This window comes from Corapipo altera, unplaced genomic scaffold, assembly GCF_003945725.1.
Source record: "Corapipo altera isolate COAL_440 unplaced genomic scaffold, ASM394572v1 53, whole genome shotgun sequence".
Taxonomy (NCBI): Eukaryota; Metazoa; Chordata; class Aves; order Passeriformes; family Pipridae; genus Corapipo; species Corapipo altera.
Genome location: NW_020884900.1, coordinates 9,320,306 through 9,345,299, shown reverse-complemented (window position 1 = coordinate 9,345,299; position 24,994 = coordinate 9,320,306). Strand labels below are relative to the sequence as shown.

Genomic DNA, 24,994 nt, shown 5'->3' with positions numbered 1-24,994 from the left:
CCCGCAGGCGGGGCGGGGGCACCCGGCGCGATGCTCCGCCGGAGCCGGGCTCTTCTGCCGGCGGTGTAGTCGGGATGCGGGGCAGCGCGGCTTCGTCCCATCGCTCTCCGTCTGCCGCGAGTTGGTTTGGCGGCTGCACGCCCGCGCCCCCGGGGCGAGGAGGGAGAGCTGTGCCGGTGCCCTCCGGCCGTCCCAGCCCGGTGCGGTGGGGACACCGCTCCCGGGGTGCCGCGTTGGCTCCTGGCGGGCAGGTGGGCGCGCCCAGCCGGGACTCCCGGCGGCGCCGGGCGATGCCGGTCCCCAGAGGCATCGGGAACCGGAGCCCCGGGCTGGGCCGGGCCCGCGGGGGGTCCCGGGGCGGTGCGCGGGGTCTGGAGCGGCGTCGCTCGGCGGCGGTGCCGCTGTCACAGGTAGCGCTGGGCGCGGGCGGCCGCCTCGGGGTCCCGCCCGTGGGCGTGGGAGGACGGGTGCTGTGGGACTCCGACAGCCGCATTTGAACCTTGAACTGTCGCTGTGGCTTGCCATGACTGAAACCTAATTTTAAAAGAATCCTGAATAACGAGAAGCAGGGTCATAATAGCAGGCTGAGCTCTCGGCACGGTGTTGGAACTGCGGTGGTGTCAGCCTGTCAGCGATCCTTGTAGATCCCTGTAGAGTGACAAACTTCAGTGAAAGGAGTTACTGTGACCAGTTTTTCTTCAGAAAACATTTCATCTTAAGATGGGGTCTTATTGTGAAGTAAACCAGTAACCTTCATCATGTTGTTACTTTGATCAGGCCTTCAGCTGCTAAAGAAACGCTTAAAATTAAAACTTTAAAAGCTCAAAAAGTTCAATGATCATTCAAGGCAATTCTCCCATCTCCTCTCTCCACCCTCCAAACTCTGAGTATCAGGTCTCACACTGTTTCTCACCGAGACAGTAATTCTGAAATTGCAGTAGTATTTCGTTGTTGGAGCTTGTGGAGTTAGTGCAGCTGTGTAAGGAGCTGGGTAGTGGTGGAACAGTTTTTTTCCTGCGACAGCCCTGCTTACATAAGGCCGAGGCTTTTAGGCTTGGCTTCAAAGTTGGAACCTGTGAGTATGTTGCTGTAGAAGACTATGAAAGTTTCATAATGAACGAAATCTTCACTGAAGATGTTCGTCTAAGTCAGTGTGTAAATATGTAACTGCTTAGCCAAATATTGCATTTGCTTAAGACCTAAGTAAGGAAAGCATGTGAGCAGTCCTACAGCCACTTTGTATATTTAAGGTCTATATGCTAAAGTGATTTGCTGACAAGTGATGCAAGGGAAATTGTCGGAACTCTGAAATCATGCAATAACAGTTCTAAGGTACTTTTGTGTCAGGTAAGTTATGGTTAATTGTAAATATCATCTTCTAATGATTTTACGTAGGTAAGTGGGATGAGAGAAGGATGCTCTTAATCAATAGCTTATAGCTAGTCAAATGCTATGAATCTGGTATTATTGCTGTTTTTACTTTAACTGAATGTATAAATGATTTTTTGTACGTTCAAATCTTGTGTTATGTGATGTTCAACTCTCTTCCTTTGTGACTGAAATGGATATGCTGAGAGTAGGCTTAAAATGTGCCTTGTTTGGCCCTACATTTAAGGGCACAGTCAAACACTTTAGAGGTATTAACATTTTTGATCTTACAAGACCATATCTTAAATTTGTAAATGGAAGACTAGGCATACAGCATTCTGCCATGCAATTGCACACCCAGATGTCTCAGTCATGTTTTATTAAGGCTTTCTGACTTGCCAGTATCCAAAGGCCCAAAATACTTCTCTGTCTCTGTGCCAGTAACTAATAATAAGCTTTCACTGATATTTTGATGTTGCTCATCCATGGCAGTGTGCAGCAGCATGGGATGATAACAATATTGTGTGATAGATATTGTACTGCTAATGTTCAGCAGCCAGTTTGAATCAGGACCATATTTTTAAAAATGCCTCCAGCTGTAGAGCATGATATTGGACCCAGCTTTCCAGATCATTCAGTTGGTGTTAATTTTGTTGACTTCTTTAAAAAGGCTCAAGGATAGCTCAGTACTGTTGTGGGCTCTCGTTTGTTTGGGTTTGTTGTTTTGTTTGCATCCAGTTTGGTTTAATTTTATAACTTCTGCAACTTGTGGTAGGAGTAAGGTGTGAAACACAGGCCATTTGTGTAAAATCAATCATCTTGGCAATCTTTGAACAAAATGCCATAATTAACAGCTGAAGATTTATTTATATTTAGTGAGTTACATTGCTTGAACTTCTAATTACAACTCACACTCCATCTAGTCCAAAGTTAAGTGACAAACTCATAAAATATATTGCCTGTTGTCAAGAGTTTAGAATGCAAATGTGGTGTACATCAAAGCTTTCTGTAAAGTAACTGGTGTTGCCATAGTTCTACCTGCTAGATGGACAGTGTATTTTTGTGCCCAAACAACTTTTAGATTTGCATGAACATCTTATTCGTAGCTTAGAGTTTAAAAAGTATCTATAGTGTTCATATATATGTACTCTGTGTCTGTGTGTATGCATATACACATATACATGCTGACTGTAGAGTCAATTATATATGCCCTTCATTTGTGCAGGTGAACGAGTTGTCACTTGTTTCTTGATGAGCTGAGCCAAATACTCTTTTGCCACAGATGAGTTGAGTTAAGCAAGAACATCCTTCTCGGATGATGAGATACCAGTACTCCTGTGCAAGAGAAGAGACTGGGGAGAGTCAAGGAGGCTGGGGAGTACTTAAGTATTTGTTCTGTGTCTGTTGCAGAGATGTGTTTCCCAAACAACCTATGTATTGCAGAATCTCACCTTTCAGGAAGTTATTGCTGTTTCCTCACTATGTTTCGTGTCTGGTTGGTTGGAAATAACGAGTGACATTTTTGTTACTGCAGGTGTCCAGTGTGACTGAACAGCAAACGTAAAGCCAATAACGTTCAAATGTACAGTTCAAAGTCTTCAACTTGGTGATAGTATAACAGTTTAATATCTCAGTTTCTTGCTCTGAAGACTTGTAAATTTAGGATTCTCCAGGATTGTAATATTTGTTTTATTTTATGCTTTTACAATATGCGGCTTTACAAAATATGGGAGATTTAATTTTTTTCTTTATTTTTACTGAGGAACACACTGTAGCCAAGTAGCTGCTGTACACCTTGTGGTGTGCCACAGAAAAGTGCAATAGTGTAACAGCACAGAAACTTTGCTGCCCCTTAAGAAGGGAAGAGCGATTTGCACTGCACTGAAATGTAGCCAGTGTTGGGTTAATCGGGTTGAAAATGCTAACGATTTGCACAGCCAAGTCTTCCTCTTTAACAGTAGGAACACTGGACTTTCCAGATTGCCTTTCACAAAGCTTGTGTTAGAAAATGCTGATCACAATGGTGATCACAGAATCAATTAGGTTGGAAAAGATCTCTGGCATAACTGAGTCCAACCTCCTAAATATCTGCTTAAACTTGTTGGCTGTTTAAAATTTGTGACTTAGAAATTGTTTAGACTTTTCCCATTTTGCCCATAAAGGTATTTTTGTCAAATGCAGTGACAGATAAGGAAAGACACAGTCTCCAGTACAACTGGAGTGTATGGATTTTTCTCCTTTTTTGCCAATGGAGCATTAATATCTCATTTTAAGAATAGAAGTTCTAATACCTTGGGACTTTGTTAATTCAGACATCTAGGTGAAAGAACCAAATTGGTAGAAATACGTGTTAGTTGAAAACACAGGGCTAGTGATCAGTGTATGTTAGCTTATGTGTTTATTAGCTTATGGATTATTATTTGCAAAAATAGGTAAACATTATAACACTGAAGTTGGTTTCTTCATAGAAATCAGACAGTTAAAATAGTCAAAGTTTTATGTGTCTGAAAAGCTGTCAAGTTCTTATGTCCTGCATTTGGTTGTGAGAAACAACTATACTGAATTCAGGGAGAGTTTGCCCAGTATTTCAGTGGAATGTTTCTGAACATACACTTACTAGTCTAGTGATAGCTACCTTGGCTTTTAAAACTTGACCCCAAGTGGCACCCTACGTACAGCCTCTGGAATATTTGAATGGAGGTGATTATAAAATATTGTGGGACAGGGAAGGCTTGGGAATGAGCAGGACTTGTATGTGATGTAAAGAGCTGCCTGGATTAAATGGCACCGAAAGTGCTAGCTCCTGCCACCGCTGACATTTAGGAGTTTGTGTGCATGTTATTGGCTTGATAGAGCTTCTGTACAAAGTTACTTGTGTGCTGCTTCTGCAACCCGCATGTTGTTGAATGTTTGGTAGCTTCTCTTCTGCTTTTTGGTTGAACACGATAACTTCTTCATAGGAAGTGACCTCAACATGTCAGCTGTATTTCAGATTTTTTTTAAGTGCAGCTGCTGTTTTCTGGCATACCGTACACTTAAGTGCTGATACTTGTCTTACATAGAAGTTATCCATGATATGTGTTTTTTTCTGAAGTGTGGGTATAAAATTGTTGATGTGTAGAATTTCACAGCACGTGAGAATCAGCTAAACATTAAGCATAGGAACATATAGCTTGGGACAAATCTGCATTCAGCACTTGGAGAATTCTGACTTCTTAATTCATTTGCCTACAGTACAACTTATGCAAGATTTAGGATTTAAAATGGAGAGAATGTTCTGTCTTGTGACTGCAACTGCAATCCCCTTTATCCTTATCTCTTCTTAACTGTCATCTGTCTCTCACTCTTCTTGTCTTCTAGCTATAGGTATAACTTATGGCTATGCTATTTAGAACACAGTGCTGTTTGGCACACTGACAAATGTATTTAGTCAGTCTTACAGGTTTTCACTAAGCAGATGTTAACTATATCAGTTAGGAGTGAGCTGGATTTCTGGCTCTGTCTTCACAAAGCAGTATCTTCCACGTTTTATTTACAGTGAAATGGGCTCTAAGAGTCTGCCTTTAAAGCTACAACAATAACTAGGATACTTAAAGCATGGTTTACTGAGCCTCAGTAGCAAGGTTATTAATCATGTTTTCCATGTCTTCATTTTCAGACTTCAGAATTTTAGCATTTAACGGAGGCTAATGTGGCATCATAAAGAGAAAGAAGTTTGGATACTTCTGGCAAGGAGTTTCAAATTTGAGTAGCTTCAAACATGACAAAGATTTGTCCACTAAGGGCTTTTCATAGCCATTGTGAGAGGAAGCAAGTGAATGAGTTTCCAACCTCTGTTGGACACAATTCACGAGATTGTTCCACATAATTCCCTTTTTGCATGTTTTAGATTTTTTTTCTTACTCAGTTGAAATTAATGAAATCTATCATTTAGTAGGCAGGCGTTGAATCTCTCAAACATTTATGTCGTGCTAAATGGGCCAGAACAATTGAAAACTCCCTTACTTTCTTTGCGACTCAGCTAACAGTGTTATCCAGCTTTGGATAAGCTGCAGATAAACTTTGGATCCAGCTGCAGTGTTACAGTAGTACTTTTTGGGGGATGGATAGACAGGGAATATGCTTTCTCCACAAGCACACGGTAGAGACTTAATAAAGAGGGAGGCGTATTGGTGGTCATACTGAAGCCACCTTTGATGGCCAGAGCAAGGGGGTGCCTCCCGAGCTGGAGACAGTGGGTGTTAGTTTAATCAGGAGTGTGATGGGGTTGGATGTAGTTTTAGCCTTCAAGAACAGCTGCATTCACTCCTACTTGACACTAGGCCATGTATCTAATCCTTTGGAATTACTGCATTATCACCCAAGTACATGCTATTCAGGAAAATGTAACACATGGTTTCTGAATTAATCTTAAAAAAGAAAAATAGTTAAAGTCATCCTTTTCAGCTGTTTACAGTATTTTTGATGTCTCATTTCTATGTGATGAGAAGTCATGGTAATATATTTCAAATTGCTTGAAAAGTACCTCCATTCTTACCAGCAGACAGCTACGCTGTTCAAGATGGCTGACAATGCAGAATGCATAGTCTCTTTATTTCAGTTTACTAAAACAGACTTAAATTACTAATTATTGGTCAGTAGCAGGGTAGACCCAACAACTACGTGGGTCCAGTGGAATTCTTAGAACCTGGTGTGATGCTCCCCCTGTCTAAAATTTGTTATTACAACTTGAATGCAATCCTTTAAAACTACAGAATGCGGCATGCAGCTCCAGTTCTGAGTAAATGATTCTCTGTGTATATACCAGGTCTCCATTATCTGCTGTGCTGGGCAAATTGTGTATCTTTTTGTTCCTTAGCTTTGTTCAAGAAAAACTCTTATCTCTAATAAAAAATGTCATTAACATATTATCTTAGGAACAATAAATTAATGCAAAGCTAACTTCATTTATTTTCATGCAGTGAAAATGTCCTGTTTGGAATGGGAAATCCTCTGCTTGATATCTGTGCAGTTGTGGACAAGGACTTCCTTGACAAGTAAGTCTTGATTTCTTTTTTTTATTTTATTGGTTTTTTTAAATATCAGTTTTGTTTCCAGAATGATGCCCATAAATAAGCAGAGGGCTACCTGCTTGCATAGTGCTAAGTTTGTGCTGATTCTGGCCTTATGCTGAAAGCAGCCAACATGGTATCTGTCATTTAACTGTTCTTGCTACATGAAGCTGTGGTGGTGCTATCAATGAAAAGCTTCAGGGTTTTCATGTGATTTTCTATCACTTATTTATTCCAGTCTCTTCATGCTGTCTTTACTAGCCCTTAATTGGAAGCAGTCATCGATTTCAGTAAGATTTAGGTAGTTCTTGTTTGAATCTTTCTGTGCTACTTTTGATTTACTATTAGAGCCCTCTTTTCTTGCTTCAGTGACTTTGGGGGAAATAAGCCATATCTATAACACACCAAGAAAAGTTGTGGAAATGTACCTTTTTAAAAAAATATTCCAGTTTATCAGTGAAGAACAGGAGCACTTCTTACCGGGTGGTCTGTTATCTTGCTCACGCCCGGTTGTTGTGCTACCACCCCTATAACCCTATCACTGGATTGCTTAATTGGCATTAGGCTTACTTGTCCTTGGATCAGCTTAGAGATTTGTCTTTTCCAGAGGTGTCAAATACAGTTACTCTTTTAAATCCTTCTGCATGAGCTCCCTTTCATGTTGTTGTTACTGACACTTTTTCTCTGATTTGTAAGTGTTCAGTAAGCTGATTTAATCTTTCAGAGTGCTTTCAATTCTTTCTTTAATTTTTACAGTGTGAATAATTTCTTCTCTGATTGTACTTGGATTTCTTAATGGGAATATTGCATCAAGACTAAATTTCACAACTCCAAATAAAGAACAGGTGCAGACTTTGTATTTTTGAATGTGTATTATCAGCCACAAATCTTTTGTTCTGAAGTTTTTAATAATAGCAATAATTTGTTTTACCGTGGATATTTTGTCACTCAGATTTTACCTAAAGGTGTGTTTAAGTGAAAGCATGGATATTACAAGCTGGAGGCAAAAGACAAGAATGTAATGGAGTATATCAATCTCGAACATCTGGAATTTTAGGAATCAAGTCCACGTCTCGAGTGTTCGAAAGAGTAAATTAATCTGGAGTAATTCTCTGCCTTATGTTTCCACTGAAATAACTTGAAAACCAGTCTCTGAAAATAAAGTAATGCCCCCTCCCAACCCAACAATACCCCTGAACTAATCCTTATAAATTGCTGACGTAGGAGAGATGGTGGGATCTATACAGCAGCACTGAAATCCTGCAAGAGTGCATTGTGCTTTTCACTGTGGATGTGATGTGCTGTGCAGAATTTAATTTAATTTAAAAATTAGAAGTCTTGTGTACTCAAATTTGAGTCCTGTCAGACAAATTAAATTAGCTCCTGGAACAGCATATGCTCTGTGAGCGTTTCTTTACTGCCAAAATGCCTTTGTGGGGTATTGCATTATTTAATGCAATAAGCAGCCTTCCAACAACAGTTTCACAGGGGACCTGCTGGTAGTGTGATAGCTCTGGTAGTAACCTCAAAGCTGAGAAGCTTGTTTACCTTCTTCTCACGCACCTGATTTTATATCTAGCTCCCTGTTTGTGAGTGTGTGCACAGTAGTCCACTTAACAAACCCACAAACATGTTTCTATTCCAAGTCCAACTACCTTTTGCAATACTTCCTGAAATGGGAATCACATCCCACACTTCCTCAGCTTGTGCGGGGAGGTAAAATAGCAAACCTAGCTGCAGAACAACTGCTAGAATGAAGTTATCTGTTCAAATGCTGCAGGGAGGTGCAAGAACATAGACATTTCAGGACTGTGAAGCGTTTGAAAGAGAAATTGTTGATCCTATTAGATCAGTCTCTGTTTTTTCTTGTCAAACAAGAAAGATCTTTAGCCATGTAGTGTCAGCTCTTGGTGTCTTGGCAACCTAGAGTCTTTTTCTCACCTCTTCAGCTGGCTGGGCAGGTTTAATGAGGCCGTCAGGCCAGCGGGCTCTGACTTGAGGAGGTAGCTTGGTAAAATAAGGAAAGAGTTTAGGTAAGCACCCGTAAGAATTTTACACATATAACTTTTCCACTGTTTCTGTTAGTTTATCCTCCTCACTTGTATGATCAGTTTTAAGAGAAAATACCTTGGTTCAGAATAAAGGACTTGATGTTGCAAGTTTAATCAATGTATATTGTCAGCAAAAAGAGAGTATTAAAATGAATCGTGTAACCATCTTATTTTTGTAACTTATATTAAGAAAATGCAAATGGAAACAACATAAGACTGTGTAGGAAGCAGTCATTTTAGCAATATTTAAATGGCATACAATCCATGTTATAAATAAACCTAAATAGATAAATAAAATTTAAAAATAAATACATAATGCAGTCCTACCCCTGGCAGATTCTAAACAGCCTGCTGCCATATAATTCTGGATTGAGGAAATGAGCAGTGTTGGAGGGCTGGAGTGGGTATTTTTGGCTTGGGTTGTTTGCACAGCCCTGTCACTTTTCTTTCAAGGTGGATTTTGGTTAAATATGGGCTCCAAAGTCTTTTACTCACTTGACAAGTTTTGGAAAGCTTTAAGCCTTTCCTAGACTGTTTATAGGAGAGGCAGTCTTAATTTGTATCACAACAGAACTTCACCATGCCCGTATGAGCTTTTCAAGCCATGTCAGCAGTCTGGCATTACCTGAACCAGAGAAGCTTTGAACTCTGTCAGGTTGTTGTGTTTTCTGGGCCCCATTTCTTATCTCTCTTTAGGGAGACAGTCTGAAAAAGTGTTAGCAATGTTGATGGCACTGTTGAAAACTGGTAATACCTCAAGCCACTTCAGTTTCTGTTCTCAGAGCTGGAAAACAGTCTTGAAGAAAATATAGTCCATTGTATGTTCTTGTTCTTTTTTAGTGTCTGCATGAAAGAAATATCAGAAATGAATTTTGGTTTTGTTTTCTCGTATCCTTTTAATTTGCATTAACTCCATTACCGAACAGTATTTTTGTTTAATTTTTCTAGGATGGAGATACTTGCTCAAAGAGCAGCTTCTTAGGGGTGGGAGGGGAAAGAGTAGAAGAAGGATTGATGCTTTGTGGGTGAATTGCTAACTATAGCTATGCTTATCTGTGAAAATAACTTTGCTAACAGGTATTCGTGAAACCTTTTGTTGTTCTGTTTTACCCAGGACATTTAACAGGAACCATTCCTTCACCTTCTGAATCTGTAACAGACATTTAAGAATAACTTAATCTATACTACATATGTAGTGGGCAAAGAAATTCTAAACAAACATGCCAAAGACATTTTAAGAGTTCGTGGAAACTCTGTACTGCTAACTCCTGTACTGCTAACTCCTGTACTGCTAACTCCTGTACTGCTAACTCCTGTAAATACTCCAGTGTCCCGCTGTTAAAAGTTAGTAGATGGCCTGTGTTTCATTGCTCTCCCTAGAACACTGTTTTGCAAATATTCAGTTTTTGACATTTACCTAACTGTAGTTAATTTTTCGGCCGTAGAGATCTGGTCATTACTTGTCATCTCAGGTGCACATCCAGCAGTTGAGAAGTGTGTTCACAGTATGGATGTGAACATTGCTGTTGTCCAACATTTGAGTCTATGACTACTTGAATTGAGGAGGAGAAGAGAATCAATGCTGACAAATTCATGTTGACAGAATTATGATGCCAATCCTGAAACTCCTAAGTATATGATAGCCCCTATCTTCCATAACTGATCAGTGGGAAGGCAAGGAAAATATTTGTAATCACCAGCACCTTTATAAACATGTAAATATCTTTCAGCCCATGCTCTTGAAAAGATATAGGGGAAAATTATGATATATGTCCTATTTATCACATCAAGGTTAATGAATCTCTTTGCTTTGTTTCACTCTACTTTCTGGGCTCTTGACCAGAGCCATGATCTCATGAGGTGAGGTATGCTTACTACTCTGGCTGCCAAATTCCATTATAGCTGTAACCTCCAAACTGATTATTTTATCACTGTCATAGTCCAGGATTACAAGTTTCTGTGTGATTACTTGTTAGTTGTCAAAGCAGCCAAGGATTTTTCTCTTTATGTCTTTTTTTTCCTTAAAATTAGCATGTGTGGCAGTTTTTGCAGAAGTTCATTGAAGATGCTCAGTAAAGATCTGTAGTTTTTAATAGCTTTCATGCCCTCTACCATCTGCTCCTTAGTTTTCTTCCCTGCCTTATCTGTGCCACTGGTGTAAATACAAACTGTGTTTAAATGAAGAAAATGGGTTTATATTCTTTTTACTCTTCACGGGAAAAACAGGTTTGAAGAAACAGGAAAAGAAGAATTAAGTGGGTCTTTGAAGTCATGCTGATGATGATTTCTGTATGAAAAGAGAATATCACAGTGAAGGAAGAAATGCTGTCATTTTGATCCATAATTTCACAAGTATGGATATGAGAAAGACAAGTGGTGATTCTGTATTAGGAGGTTGCAGGGTCAAGGAATGCACAAGCTGCAGATATGGACTTTGGTGCCAGATTTAAGTGTGGACCTCTGCTCCCCCCAGGCTTCCAGCCTTTTCAGTTTCACTGATATGTTTACTTAGATTCTGTGCTTCATCAGCTCTCTGGGACAGCCTGGTTTTGGCTGAGACAGGGTAAATTTTCTTCCTAGTAGCTGTTACAGTGCTGTGATTTTTGGATTTAGTAGGTACTGTCTGTACAGTGATGAATGTATGGAAAGTACACAGTAAGAACTTTAAAACCTGTCCCTGAAAATTTACCCCTTTGCCCCAGCCCCCTAGAAGATAGCTTGCTGTGTGATGTTCCATTGTTTCAATAATCCTGGTGAAAGATTTCTCCTGAAAGTATCTCTTGCTTTGGCTCATTTGGCAGAGAAGTTGAATAGCTGAAGGTTGTTATTACCTTGTGTTTTTAGTTCTATCTCTAGAAGTCAATTTAACTTATCTCAGGGTCTGAACATAGAACATTTTTGAAACTGTTGAGTCAGATTGCATCATCTGACTGCCAGTAAATTATAATAACTTCAGTGTTTGCTCACAAAAACTTAAGGTAATAATAACTGTCTTTAGAAGATCCTCTCAGTACTAATGTGCCTAAAAATTTGGTAGTATTCCTGACAACATAAATAGGTCTTTCTACAGCCCTAGTGATTTCTCCTAGTGCATTTATTTAAGTGTGTAGTTTAAATGAATGAAAGATTTTAGTTAAGCTCCATTTAAGAAAGGCTATTTGAAAAATCTACTTGTGGAATGACAGTGTTGCATGACGAGCTGTGATGTTTTCAGGGTAGATGGAGCTTGAGCAATGATTATAGAGGAGCTTGTAACTGCTAATTTACCTGTAAAATAGGATGTAAGATGCTCATGAATAGGAAACTCTCCAGTCTTTATTGTGTGTTTCCACTTTCTTAAATTCTTGTTTAGTAATAAATTGCAAATCATTAATTCATTTTTTATTTTTTCCATCCTTCAGAAAACTTGATATAATGCATATCAGGAGAGCATGTCTGGTTCATGAATTAATTGTATTTTTTAGAATAACCGTGAAACACAACAGACCCACACACAGAGCTTATCTGGATTTTCCCTTCACTCACAACAAAAATTTGTTTAACAAAACTTTGGGACTTGCATTACAAGACAAATGATGAAATACTGGGTTCCATTTGCCTCCTCAATGCAAACAAGGAGCTTTAAGTGAAAGAGCTCCGGATTAAATAAGTGTCTCTGTTTTTAATTAGGCAATAATATTAGATGAAAAGACCCTTGCTGAAGATGTCTTTGATGGAAAAAGCTGACTTTTTTCACTAGAAAACTGAAATCAATCCAAAATTAGATGGTAAAACTTTCTGTTTGAAAGTGGTACTTGCTGTTTGTACTGAGAAACTTTTCATATTGGAGTTTCCTGATTATACAATCACAAGATTGATTTTTATTTAGGATACGGTAGATAAAAATTGTGATTTATGTTCCAGGTATAGTTTTAAGCATTCTTTTTAATTACAGGTTACTAAGATGTGATTTTAATACTGTTTTCCATTCTCATCCTGCTTCTCCACACCCAAATTTCTAACAGCATAGTGCATATTGGAGGGTTTTCTTCTGTAATATAGTGAAACAGTTTGGTCAGTTGTGATTTGAGGAATAGAAAAGCCCAGTCAAAAATCATAGAATCATAGAATCGATTGGGTTGGAAAAGACCTCCAAGATCATCGAGTCCAACCCTTGGTCCAAATCCAGTCCATTTACTAGATCATGGCACTCAGTGCCACGTCCAATCTGCATTTAAAAATCTCCAGGGATGGGGAATCCACCACCTCTCTGGGCAGAGATGAAGAATTATTTATCACAGCCTTAGTTTTTTTTATCTAGCTGAAATTGATTTGTCATCTCTTAGAAAAGACTTTTAGTGATAACATTTTTGAAGTGGTTGAAATACCTCCTGCTTTTTTAAAACTTCAATTTCTAAAAAATTAGATATTTAAGTAAATTATAATGCTCATTACTACTTGATTAGTTTTCCTTCCCAAATTATGTTAAGGTGAGAGAGATTCTGTCCTTTGTTTGGAAATTAAATACTAATTGTTTCTTTTAAATACTAACACTTCTCTTCAGTAACTTGCTGTTTCATCAGTCTATTCCTGAGCAGTGTGCAAATACCAATCAGTGTTCCAGGTTGTATCTGGATGTAACTGTATCCTAAGTTAGGAGGCGTTTATGCCTCCGATGATCCCTGATACTGTGGCTTGTGCTCTGTGGCACAAAACCACGGCCGGGCCTGCTCTGTGCTTTGCCTTGTCCTGCCCTGTTCCATTCTGGAGTGTTGCACTGTGGTCTCTGCTGTAGCCACAGGGAGAGGGTGGAGGCAGCCTGCCTTCCTCTTAATTACTGGTGTTCTTGTTTTCTCTTAGTCAAGAGCTGGAGAAGGATAAAAGCACTCTTTGAGTGTTTTACTTTATTTTTGTCAGGGCAGAACCTTCAATACTCTAAGTCACTGGAAATCTGGTTGTGTTGTAGATTCAGGATGTTATGAAGCCTGCAGTTCCCTAAAAAGTTCAGATTAAATGCAGAGCTGGGACAAAGATTTTTTTCATTTCACAAACCCTTGATTGCTCTTTTTAATAAGATAATAGAATATTTCAGTGAAAGTGTTGTGTTATAACAATTTTCTTCATTTTCAAGTTCTACTTTAAACTTGTATGTCACATGAATACTAGGGAGCAATGGCTAAACAGTTTTTGGTGATTATTTTTCCAACTTGCTTCAGTCATTTTTTTCCTTGTATTTTTTCCCTTGTTGTGATGTGACAGCAAAAATGATTAAGTTTCAATGCAAGAATCTGAGGTGCACGTGACAAAGTGTAAAGGGGACCATACAGCTGCCTAATACAGAGTCATAAACTTATCAGCTGTAACAAGTGAACAACAGCAAGAAGTTATAGAAATACAAATATTACTATGAACATTTTTTCAATCCTTGTATTGTTGAGGCTATTTTTTTCTTTGGTGTTGAGGCTGGATTTTATTATTTTGAAACAACAGGTGCTTCCCACTAGTAGGTAAGATATGTGATAAAGATTGCTGTAAAATTAGACTATCACTCTAGTCTGGAAGTGTACAGTAAGCTTCCTTCAGGAGAAGTGAAACTGTGACCAAATTCACTTCCAGACCACTCCAAGTAAAGGTGGCATGCAGTCTCAACTAGGAATATTAAGTTCAGCTGAGTGTCCTACATGGCTTCAGGCTAGCATGCCATATCTGTTCTTTTTCAAGACAAGAACTGCAGTTACAACTGTAAATCTTTCAATTTCTAATATTAATATTTCTCTGGATTTCCAGCAGAAGAGGCAAAGTGTCCCAGAAACTCACATCTCTTGGCAACTTATTTTGTACAGTTATTGTGCAGAAAAGAGATTGAAGAACTTTCTCCAAATCTGATTGCTATAACTTCATTTTTCAAGAGTGTGTTCAGTGTATTTCACTGAATCACGGAATATGCTGAGGTAGAAGGGACCCACAAGGGTCATCAAGTCCAACTCCTATTTCATGAAGCTGTTTGGAAATGTGCTTATGCTGTTATGTGCAGCAGTCCTAAACAACTGAAGTACTAACCAGAACACAATCATTACTTGGTCTACATTAGTTAAAGCATTTGGATGTGTGTCTTGATTAGACATGGTTTCAGTTTCAATGTTTATAGTATTTTTAATCAAGATTGCAATTCCACAAGCTCGGAGTTGTTGGAAATCACATTTTGGAGGATTGTGGGCTGGGAATGAGTTGTCTTCTTCACTTAAAAGTTTGCCTGTGAAAAATTCCTGACTTCTTTCTTTAGGAGCTTTTGTGCTAGGGATGTGGCTAGCATAAACGAGCCAAGGCAAGCTGTAGAACTGTATGAACAGACCCTACCATTCAAATACCAAATTAAATAAGATGACTAAGTTGCTTTAGTAAATGCTAGCTTTTTATTGTTTTGAAATCACCAACTACAAATTCCTGTTTGAGCAAGGAACACCTAAGGTGTTGTTTTCAACAGAAGGACTATCAAGTTCTGGATGTAATTCTACAACCAGTCCTGAAACAAAACTATTACTCAGCTGGAGCAAGAAGCTCTTCTGGGCTGTAAATGGCAGGAACTGTCCAAATACCTGTCTTTTTTTCCTTTGCCAGTCACTGAGATGTCTGGGCTCGATGTTGCAGCTACCACTGTGGATGAAGAATTAAGATACAAAACAGTGGCTATGTCTAGAGGCAAAAGGAAGGAACAGATTTTTCCAGAAGCAGTAATTGCAGGTCTTGATGTATCTGATCCTCCAGTGGTAGCAGAGAATGAGTTTATCTCTCTCTCAAGAGCACTTCCCTAAATTTCCATCTTGGTATTGCTCATTCATTTTTTAAATTAAATTTTCAGTGCAGTAAAAAAACCTTCTCTGCCATTTTCCATATGCTACCTTTTTCCAATAAAGCTAATGACTTTAATAACTTGGATAAGTTTTTTCAGCGTGGCTGAAATTTCACAGCAGCTGTAACACTTGTCTGTAGCTTGCTGTTTGCTCTAATCAGTGTTAAAAATAATTTGTATGGAAGTCAAATTAAGGTACATGAATTCCCTGGCAATTCTCTGAGTTTCTGTTAGCTGGGCTGTCCTGTAGCAAATCTTTAGGTGCAGAGACAGGTGATGGAAGAGATGTAGCTTTTAGGCAGCACTGAGACTCATTTAGGTTGAAGTGATAGTATTGGAATTAGTACTTCAGCCTAGCTGTCACAAATAGAAAGACATAGATAAAGCTGTATAACAGGAAAATGGAGTAAATCTTAAACTATATTTTTTAAATAAATAAGAAACGTTTTAACTGATACATAAGATTTGCTGTTAGTTTTCTCATAATTTCTAAGTGGAGCAATACATTTTCATTAAATGTGATACACCAGTCTTTTTTCTGTGTTTCCCTATGAATGATGAAAAGGTCAATTCTTAGCATTTTGGAGACAATAAAATATTTAACATCAGTCCAGATTCAATATCTGGGCTGATTTTGTGGTTTGTGACGTCTTCACTGGGGAATAAATGTCTTGCTGGGTCGTAATTGATTTTTATTGATGTGACATTTATTTCTTTGTACTAGAGATGATAAAATAATTGTATTTTAGAGGTTCTGTTTTCATTTGTTCTTTTGGAGATAGAACAGATCTAGTAGGGGAACAGGGTTGTAATTCAGTTTTGAAATGTACTGCATGTTGATGGAGCCCAACGCTGTTGTTTTATGTTTGCAACAGTGTAATGTTACTGCCTTTGTTAGTGTGTCCAAAGCATAAACCTGTATCTTACTGTAGAACTAGAACCTATTGAGTTGACACCTGACACCTGAAGCATATTGCTTTACAAGTCTGCCTTCTCCTGAGACGATGATGAAGGGTTAGTTTTCAAGTGAAAAGAAGCTCAACTGGGGGGCTGGCAGAGCTGTTCATATGTGGCATGCAGGGAGTCTTTACTTAGCAGAGATCAGTAAAATAAATGATATATAAATCTAGGCAGGAGAATCTGAGGGTCACACCCACAACCACACTACTCTGCCTTCCCTGAATTACATTCTGTTAAAATTTGGATCTCAAAGCAGAGCTCCTAATGCAGCAGGGGAGATATTTGGGGATTTTTTTGTCCCAGTGATGACAGGATCTGTTGTGGAACTGGTACGAGTTGATCTGAACAATAAATTTTAAAGTGATAATAGCAAGTAGGGAAAGAACAGGATCCCTTTAGTTTGGATTGTACATGTTACTTTTGTTGGGTTTTTTTTGGTAAGTTTCTATGCAAATGAAACTTTAACACATAATTGTGAAATCTGGTTTGTGTTTATTAATCAAAATGACTTGAACTACAAGCCGGTGTTTATTTCTGGTTGAAGAGAATAGGTATGTAAAGGTTTGATGATAATTTCAGAACAGAAACAATGCAAAAGGACTGGTACAATGAAAGAAATGGCTTAAGTATTCAAGGCTCAAAGGAGTAATATTAATGGAGTATGTTGGAGTTCGGTCTGTGGGGAGAACTACCTTTAGTTCTGCACAAATTGAATTAATATTTTATCCCTTGGTAAAGTTACTAAAGGTCAACAAAGTGTATTTTTGCTGTAGAATTCAGAGTACCAGTTAAAAAGAAAGTACAGTATGTGTACAATTTTTAAAAAGGTGCTTATAGCCAGATATTTCAAAAATTATTACTGAAGAAAATGGTCTTCTCTGTCTGTATACAGGAAGTGTTTAGCTGTCTTAAATTTTTAGCTCACTAGTTTGTGGTTAGAAAACTGTTTTGACAAGGCTTCTACTATATACTTAAGTCCGGAGCGATAGGGCTGACCCTATTAAATGATCATAGTTTTTTGCAGTCTGGTGATTAACAGGCTTTGAACTTTCCGGGCTTTCTTAATCCCTTTTAATCATTTAAACCTATTATTGTTTTGACTTCAATTTCAAAAGCCCTTTAAATCTGTCTTACAATATTAATAGCTGATTAAAGTCCTGATTTCCAACCATATTATCAGTGGGGCGTCTTATCTTATTACACTGAATAATTTAGAAACAACTGGGTAAAAATTGATCAAAGGGGAAAGAAAAAACATCAGGAAAACTATACCTCGTAATTTTTGTTGGCAGCTCAGGTTGAGTTAATTGCAGTTTATGACACCTCGTTTGTCCCCTCTCCAAGTTTCTACTCTATGGGATGCCTTTCCCCCGCCCATGTTTTTATTCTTTTTCCTTACCTACTCGGCTTTGCATCTGTCTGTATTTTGAAGTTGCTGTGTTTGAATGGGTTGTTCTTACTGTCTGCTCGAGTGTCCTGTTGTCATGACGTACCATTGCCAGTGTGCTGTCATCTGTGGATCTCAGCAGTAGCTACTGGACTTAACTCCACATCACTCAGGGATGTGTGGCATAGTGTTGGCATAGTCTTGGGTCTAGCAGTGATCTATGTTGAAGTCCATCTGAATTGAGGATTCTCTCACAGTCCTAATACTTTCCCAGACGAATGTCTGAAAGGTCTTTTAGGCAGTTCCCTCTTTTATTGCTGTGAGTGGACCATTGCAAAACTGCAAAACTTAGATTTTTCTGGAAGCAGGCTTTCTTTGGGGTTGTATTGCTACCATACAGTCCCTCTTTAATCTTTCAGTTTTTCAAGGATGATAATCTGGACTTGTCTTTTAGATTTGTCAACAAAGCAGTATCTACTCAATAAAGAATTTTTCTAAAATGGTCTAACCTGTTTCAAGGTCATCCTCAAGTAGCAGTGAATAATGATCAGCTGTCACTAAACCCAGAAATTAATGTAGAAGAGGTCTCTGTATTGCTGTCAGCTTCAGGCCAAGAAGGAATGTAAAAAGCTAGGGAGGACCAGCTGCCCTGCTATGGAATAGGAGAGAGGCTAAGGGTGGGGAGAAATTTTGAGGGAATGAGGAATGTGGTTCATTTCAAATGGTGAATCTGGGAGATTATAGCAAAGCAATAAAGGAATTTAAAGAAAAAATGAAAAAGCAACGGTATTAAACTGGTGGAGTAAAAACAGTGCAAGTCAGGCAAGACACTAAGACTTTTAGAATATGAATCAGTCCATTACTGTGTGGTTTGTTTGTTTTTTTAATGGAAGGGAAAAAACATGTCTTTAAACAAGGGTCCTTGTACGTGGAAGTTACACAGTACTTTAACTTTGGGTTAGCTGGTTTTGTCTGGTCCATGACAAATTTTGCTGCTGAATTTATACACAAGGTGTGGTCTGGGTTGTGGTTTTTCATTTTCATCTGGATTTAGAAAATACACAGCCCCTAGATCTGGCTTAGCAAGCTCAAAGTAATGATCCAAACAAATACAAGTCACGGTACTCATACTCAGTATTTATGTACATGGGAAAGATTACTGGGCTCATGGGAAGAGTAAAGCTACATTAGACTTAACTGAAATTTCTAAGTAGCTGTAGCCTGGTCAGAATTGCAGAAATACTGCCTTGCTTTAAGTAGTATTTTACTACCGTAGGAAAAGCAGTTTACTTACTGTCTTTTGATCTCTCTGCAGATCAAGTCAAAAGAAATGGAGTTCGCACTTAAGGCAGCATTACTTATTCTTACTCTGTCTGATAAATTGCAGATGGAAATTCAGAAGCAGACTGACCTTCTATACCCATCCCCCATAAATCTGATGTGTTAGAAATATTTTGTGAGCTTCTGCTGGGCTTGCTGTGTGCATTGGCCTGTAAAAGCTCATGAGGATGCACTGTTGTAGCAGGTTCACACATGGCTGTGTTCCTGACCTGAAAGATCTCGTAGGACGTGTTAACTGCTTTTGGTGGAAATCCATCAATCTAGTCTGAAAAGGGACACGTGAGCACCAATGCCCCACAGGATGGTCATCCTAGTTTTGGCAAGGTTAATAATTAAGAAAAACCAAAAGTGAAAGGACTGTGTTTCTTTTTTTCAGACCGGTGAAAGTAACCTTAACTTCACTTGAAAGTTGAAGCATGATAATTGCTGAATCATTTTTATGGAAACTACTTTAGATCAATCTGAAATAAGACTACAGTAAAATCTTTAAGGTTTCTTAATGGCTTTGTTGAAAATTTATGAAGAAATGCTTCTGCAGAGCTCTGTCTTAAAAGATTTCTTCTTTTATTGATGAAACATAGCCTAGTATAGCATAAAATCTACTTGGCTTGTCCAGTTGATGCAACCAACACACTTTAGGTGTCTGACAGAGAAATCGCCCTCTGTTCCTTTTTCTGATGACTGTTCTGCAAAGTTCAAAGAACATGTCGGAAATCTGCCCTTTTATACATTCAATTTTTAATCAATCTGGGGAATTCTTAAGGCAGTAAGTGCAGCAAACCACGTCAAGTACAATAAGCTTATGGAACAGCAAAGCCCAAGTGCACTGAAAGGTGAGCAGGGTTAGTCAGAGCCACGTACGTGTACAGAGTCATGTGGCAAGAAGTTTGTATTTATTTATGCATCAAGCAAGGCAGCAGAATGCCTGTGCAGATACATGTTTAGAGCATTCCTAGAGTGCTTTACTGTCCCAGCTTTGTATTATGGAAATAGTTTTAATATTTTTTTTTTTATGCTGACTATTCACAGTGATGGTTATTGTAGGAAAATACTTTTATGTCTAGTGTCCTGTTCTTCACAATTATTCTTGAAAATAGTGATGAAAATATTACTCTGATATTTATACAATTTTTTGTGCCTCTCTGTGGGTAGTCTGCATGATGGAGATTTTTGTCTTGGCTCTTCTGGCCAAGTGTGTATATGTCTGTGCTAATTTTCATTTTGATATCTGTGGAATCAAGAAACTTTGAAAGGTGACTTAATTTGGTGATATGAAGATGTATTGCTATTTTTAAACCTGTTAGCTCATCACTAGTTTTTATTTTGGGCCCTAGGACAGGTGAGTTTTACCAGCTTTTCAGGAACTTCTTGATAGAGCAGATCTGAACTTGATGTATATTTGAGTTTATCATCAGTACATATTTAGTGTAGGCTGTGTTTTCTTTTTAATTTGATTAAGGCACTGTAAAACTGGATACTGCCTGAAGAGAACTGTGCCTTATGGCTGTTTGTTACATGAAAAGCATTATTGTAAAAATGCTGACTACTGTCCAAGTACATTAATTTTCATACTCTGTCGTATTAGGAGCTGGGAAATAAAAAAGCATTGAGTTATAGGGTTACAATTTCACAAGAATCTTTAAAACCCATTGCACAAGTCAGAGTTGAACTTGGAAGTTCTAGTATGCTTAAAAAAAGAAAAGCAGATATTTAATAAAAATTTTATATTTCTGCAAAATTTGAAATTGAGATGATAAACTTGCAGGTGAATGCTGGGCAAGTCATGTACATGAAGAGGAGTATGCCACCTTCAGATTTTTTTTGTTTGTAGTGTTGTAACCAAATAGGATGTGTTGGTCAGTTGTACTTCTAGCTGTTAGAGTAAAACTCTTCCAGGTGGCTTTGGCATTTTTTTCATAGAGTATAGTTAGCTGTACTTACAGCCAAATTTCCTCGACATCATTCCAATTCTGTATATCAATTCTTAGAATGTCTGCAGTAATATTTTAGTCTGCGTCTATGCTACTTTAATTCCAGGGTTGTGGAAAGGGAAAATTTTTGGTATTAATGTAGTTGTGAATTAATAATTAGTTAGGCCTTTGGTTCTTGGTGAGATGTACGGGGATTAGACTGCTCATTTGCCCTGGTAAGTTAAATTCCTAAATATGCCTTTTCGTAACTAGGTTGGAAAGAATACTGTTTAAAAAAATTATCTTCACGCTGAAAAAAGTAATGTAAAGCAGTGTGAAACTTGTTATTTTAACTGTGATTAGAGGATGCATGGTAGAGTTAAGATCTCTGTTAGGGTCTACCTGCAACTGGGGCACTTAAGTTTTGATTAGAACAGGGTATGTTTGAGTGACCATGGTACGATGACACCTAGAGGTTAGACCAAGATGTTACCGCTTAAGAAATTCCATGTGGAACTGAGTTTGGGAAGAAAGCTATTTTCAGAACTGGAAGTTTTGCCCAAGGTGCAGTCGGCATATTGGGCTGTCAGAAGGCATCAGCTGTGATGCTCTGAGCTGGGTGTGGTATCGGCACAGCAGCTGCTCCAGCTTGGTGCAGGGAGGCAGCTGTGCAGCGTGATAATTGCTGGAGTCGCGGCCCTTCTGCCGGCTGTCCTCATGGACAGCTGCCATTTTGAAGGGGGTGTCCGCAACACTGGCTACTCTTCCAGTAGATTAGATGTCTGCAAAGGACAAATCAAAGGGCTTAAATGTATCATTTTTGAAATAGACTGCAGTGTGTTTTGACACTTAGCTGTAATCTTGCTGTAGACCCTTGCATGATTTTCTTCTTAGGCCTCCTTTTTTGAAATAGGAGCTTGAGCAGTGCTGAAGAGACTATTAACTTTTTGAAGTGCATCACAGTTTGGTACTGGATAGCTGAAAAGAATAATAATTATTTAATGTTCTAGGATATGTTGAACTTTGAATTTCACAGAGCAGAAAAAAGTGAAGTTGTGATCCCTTCAGTTCTTCCATAGTGTGTTTGCTTCTCTTCTACTTACTAGTTTAATACCAGGCATGTAAATCTTTAATACACACAGTATGTTGTTCAGGTTGCTTAGGTGGTTTTAAATGTCCTTGTTTTAAATTTTTTGATTGCTTATCTTTAGCTTCAGTTTTGCATTTGGTATTGTTAACTCCTAAAGTGTTTTGTACAGGAGTTCTTCCAAAGACCCAACTGGTGCTTATCAATCTTGCCTACGAACCACATGTTGGCAAAATATTATGTAAGCTGTTCACTGTGCTAGCTCCACATTTACATTTATTAAATAGTTCAGCAGCTGTGTATGGAAATATAATATGCATCTTAATGCATAAAGTACTGATAAAATTTTGAACTCTACAAGGATGTCCCTTTTTGGGAAGTATTCTTTCACAACTTGCTATCAAAGCAATGTCTTCAGGGGTCAAAGAAGAATATTTTAAAAATACCATTTTCATGGTAAGAGAAGGGGGTGATGGTGAAAAAAGACTAGGTAAGCTAAGGTTCACCAAAGGAACTATTCTGCAAACCTTGAGGGTAGCAACTGTGTCCCTCCCAGCCCCTCTGTGGTATGTCAGTAATACACCCGAAAATCTCACATCTGTTAAACAGCATTCCCGTTACGATACATGATTTCTGTAGTAGGTGACTTATTAGTCTGAGTAAGTAGTGATGGGTTTTATTTGGTTGGGGTTTTTTTCCCCCTTCTAAATAACTGTGGGGGTAAAACTGTGGTTAAAAAAATAATGAAGTAACAAGGAATGTGGAAGCTTTAAAAAGCTCAAGTGTATATATATTATTTCTATATCCTCCGTATGCAGTTGAAGCTGAAGTAGTTTGATTGCTGGTGGAGGAAAAGCACACTGTGTTATTTTTAGTGAAGAATGTCTGTGACTTTATGTGAGTGTATTTGTTAATGTGGAAAATGATCTCCATTTACAAAATGGATTGCATGTTAGTGTATCAGTCTGTGACAGAGACATTTTTGAACAAATGACCTGATTTCATTTTAAGTAAGATGGCAAGTTTCATAGGTAAATGTAGTGTCCTTTCACTTCTGAAAGATGTTCCTTTTAGAATTTCTTGGTAGCTCTTTGTTTGTTCTCTGATACCTAAGTATTTGCTATCAGTAAAGTGCTTATTAAGACATGACAAATGAAGATACTGGGGAGGTGTAGCAGCATTATGAAGAGTCTGGTGTTGGGCTAGACTCTTTTTCGTGGAAGAAAAAGAGCCTGATACTGTTCATTACAGAAAACATTAATTTGGAAGTAATGTAGGATCATAACAGTTAAAATAGGATGGTATGAAATAGGATGGTATGAATAGGATGGTATGAAAAAAACAGGGAGATTGAAGAAATGACTTGAATCTGTTTGTTATTGAACAGTGTGTTACAGTCCAGTCTGCTTACTGTAAGAGTCAAATGTGAGCCCTGCATTTGGAAGGAGAATGTGGATGAACCGCATTGTATCCTGATTAGAAGTGTCTACATGAAGGATTTTGCAGCAAAGTGGATAAATGTGTGCAAGTCAGCATGATACTGTGGCAAATAACCTGAGGCAGTCTCTGCATGTGTGTACAGGAAAAATGAGTCAGTCAGTGTTTGAATGCAGCCAGCACTAATGAGCTTGAGAATGTGTCCGGGATCAATGCTTGCATTTTAAATGGGTGCTAAAAATATGAGTTTCAGAGAGTATCATTAGAAAATGCTGTAAGGAATAGATAAGGTATATTTTATCTGTTTATTATAAACAAAGATCAATTTGCAAGATAGCTGAGTGTAGTTGGCTGGTGACCAGAATCTTTCCTCAGGAGGAATAATTTACGGTTCTGCAGTTGACTGGAGGAAGGATCAAAACCAGAGGGCAAAGGGACAGTGGGAACTTTGTGCAATGTGAGCAGTTAGCTGTCTGCAGTTATTCAGTGGACACTTGACTTTTACCTTACATTATGAATGACTGTTTTACAAACCAATTAACCAAAAAAACCCACCAAATACAAGAGAAAAAAGCAAACCTTGCAGAACACCACAGCAGTTCGGTTTGTGGGATATATTGAGATGGCAGAAGATTTTGCTCTGAGGTAGAACAAAAGTGAGGTCATTTCTTGAAGGTTTTCTGAAGTGAGTGACAGTGCAACCTGCAGCATGGCTGGCAGTAGCCTGTGCTGGCAGAGACTACCTTCCTTTTTCCCTCTGATCAGGCAGTGTGGACAACCTGTTCTGTTAAATCGCCTTCTAGGTTGAGCTAGCAAAGAAAGTTTCGTTCTCTTAAGAATTTGCTTTCATTGGAAGTTGCTCGTATGGACTGCAGAAGTTTTCCTCAATAGCCTGTTTTTAAAGTATATTTTTTTCTACAGAATTATTTTAGTATTTATTATAATAGTTTTATTTGGTATAGAGAGAAACACTACAAGCAGATTGACTGTTCACACTGTCGTTTTGTCAGATGCAAATTATAAGATCAGTGTACCGGTTATGGTATGAAGTGCAATAGTTTTTGATATATAGTCAGCCGAAGTATCCAGTTTGAAGTATCCAGAGTTTGAAGCCATGATACAAACCAAAATTTTGTGTGATGTTTACTTTGAAAAAAACATGTAATAAATTTTTTAGAAAACTTTATAGCTGTCTTTGCAACACCTGAGGTATCTGAATCAACAAATGTTGCGTAGTTTAATAATTTAAAACTATAAAACTACATTTTGTGGCTATATTCTTGCATGAGTAACTGCTTTGTCTTTTTTTTTTTTCCTCCTAAGGTATGGGCTGAAGCCAAATGACCAAATTTTGGCAGAGGAGAAGCACAAAGAACTGTAAGCTCTTTTATGGTGATATACATGCATGTTATGTATTTATTTTTTTATGTACATACATATCTTAAATACCTGAAGCAAACATTCTGTGTTTTTGTAAATACCTTCTGCTCTTGAGTATTGTCTGCTGTAAATTGCACAACTTGTCTGAAAACTAATTGTTGCAAAAAGAGATTTAAAAATCTTTTTGCATTAA

The 24,994-nt window shown here is 38.3% G+C and overlaps 1 protein-coding gene across 4 annotated transcripts in view; it reads left to right on the top strand.

The window, feature by feature from the left end:
- The window catches only part of ADK (adenosine kinase), a 278,307-nt gene that overhangs the window by 10,085 nt on the left and 243,228 nt on the right, over nt 1–24,994 (top strand). For 3 of the 4 annotated variants that reach the window (XM_027649559.1, XM_027649560.1, XM_027649558.1), the window contains 2 exons: nt 6,330–6,404; nt 24,745–24,798. In XM_027649559.1, coding sequence (XP_027505360.1) covers nt 6,330–6,404; nt 24,745–24,798 — 129 coding nt within the window. Of the gene's footprint in view, nt 1–1,098; nt 1,152–6,329; nt 6,405–24,744; nt 24,799–24,994 lie in introns of those variants that run through there. The other variant, XM_027649557.1, reaches the window with a different exon arrangement.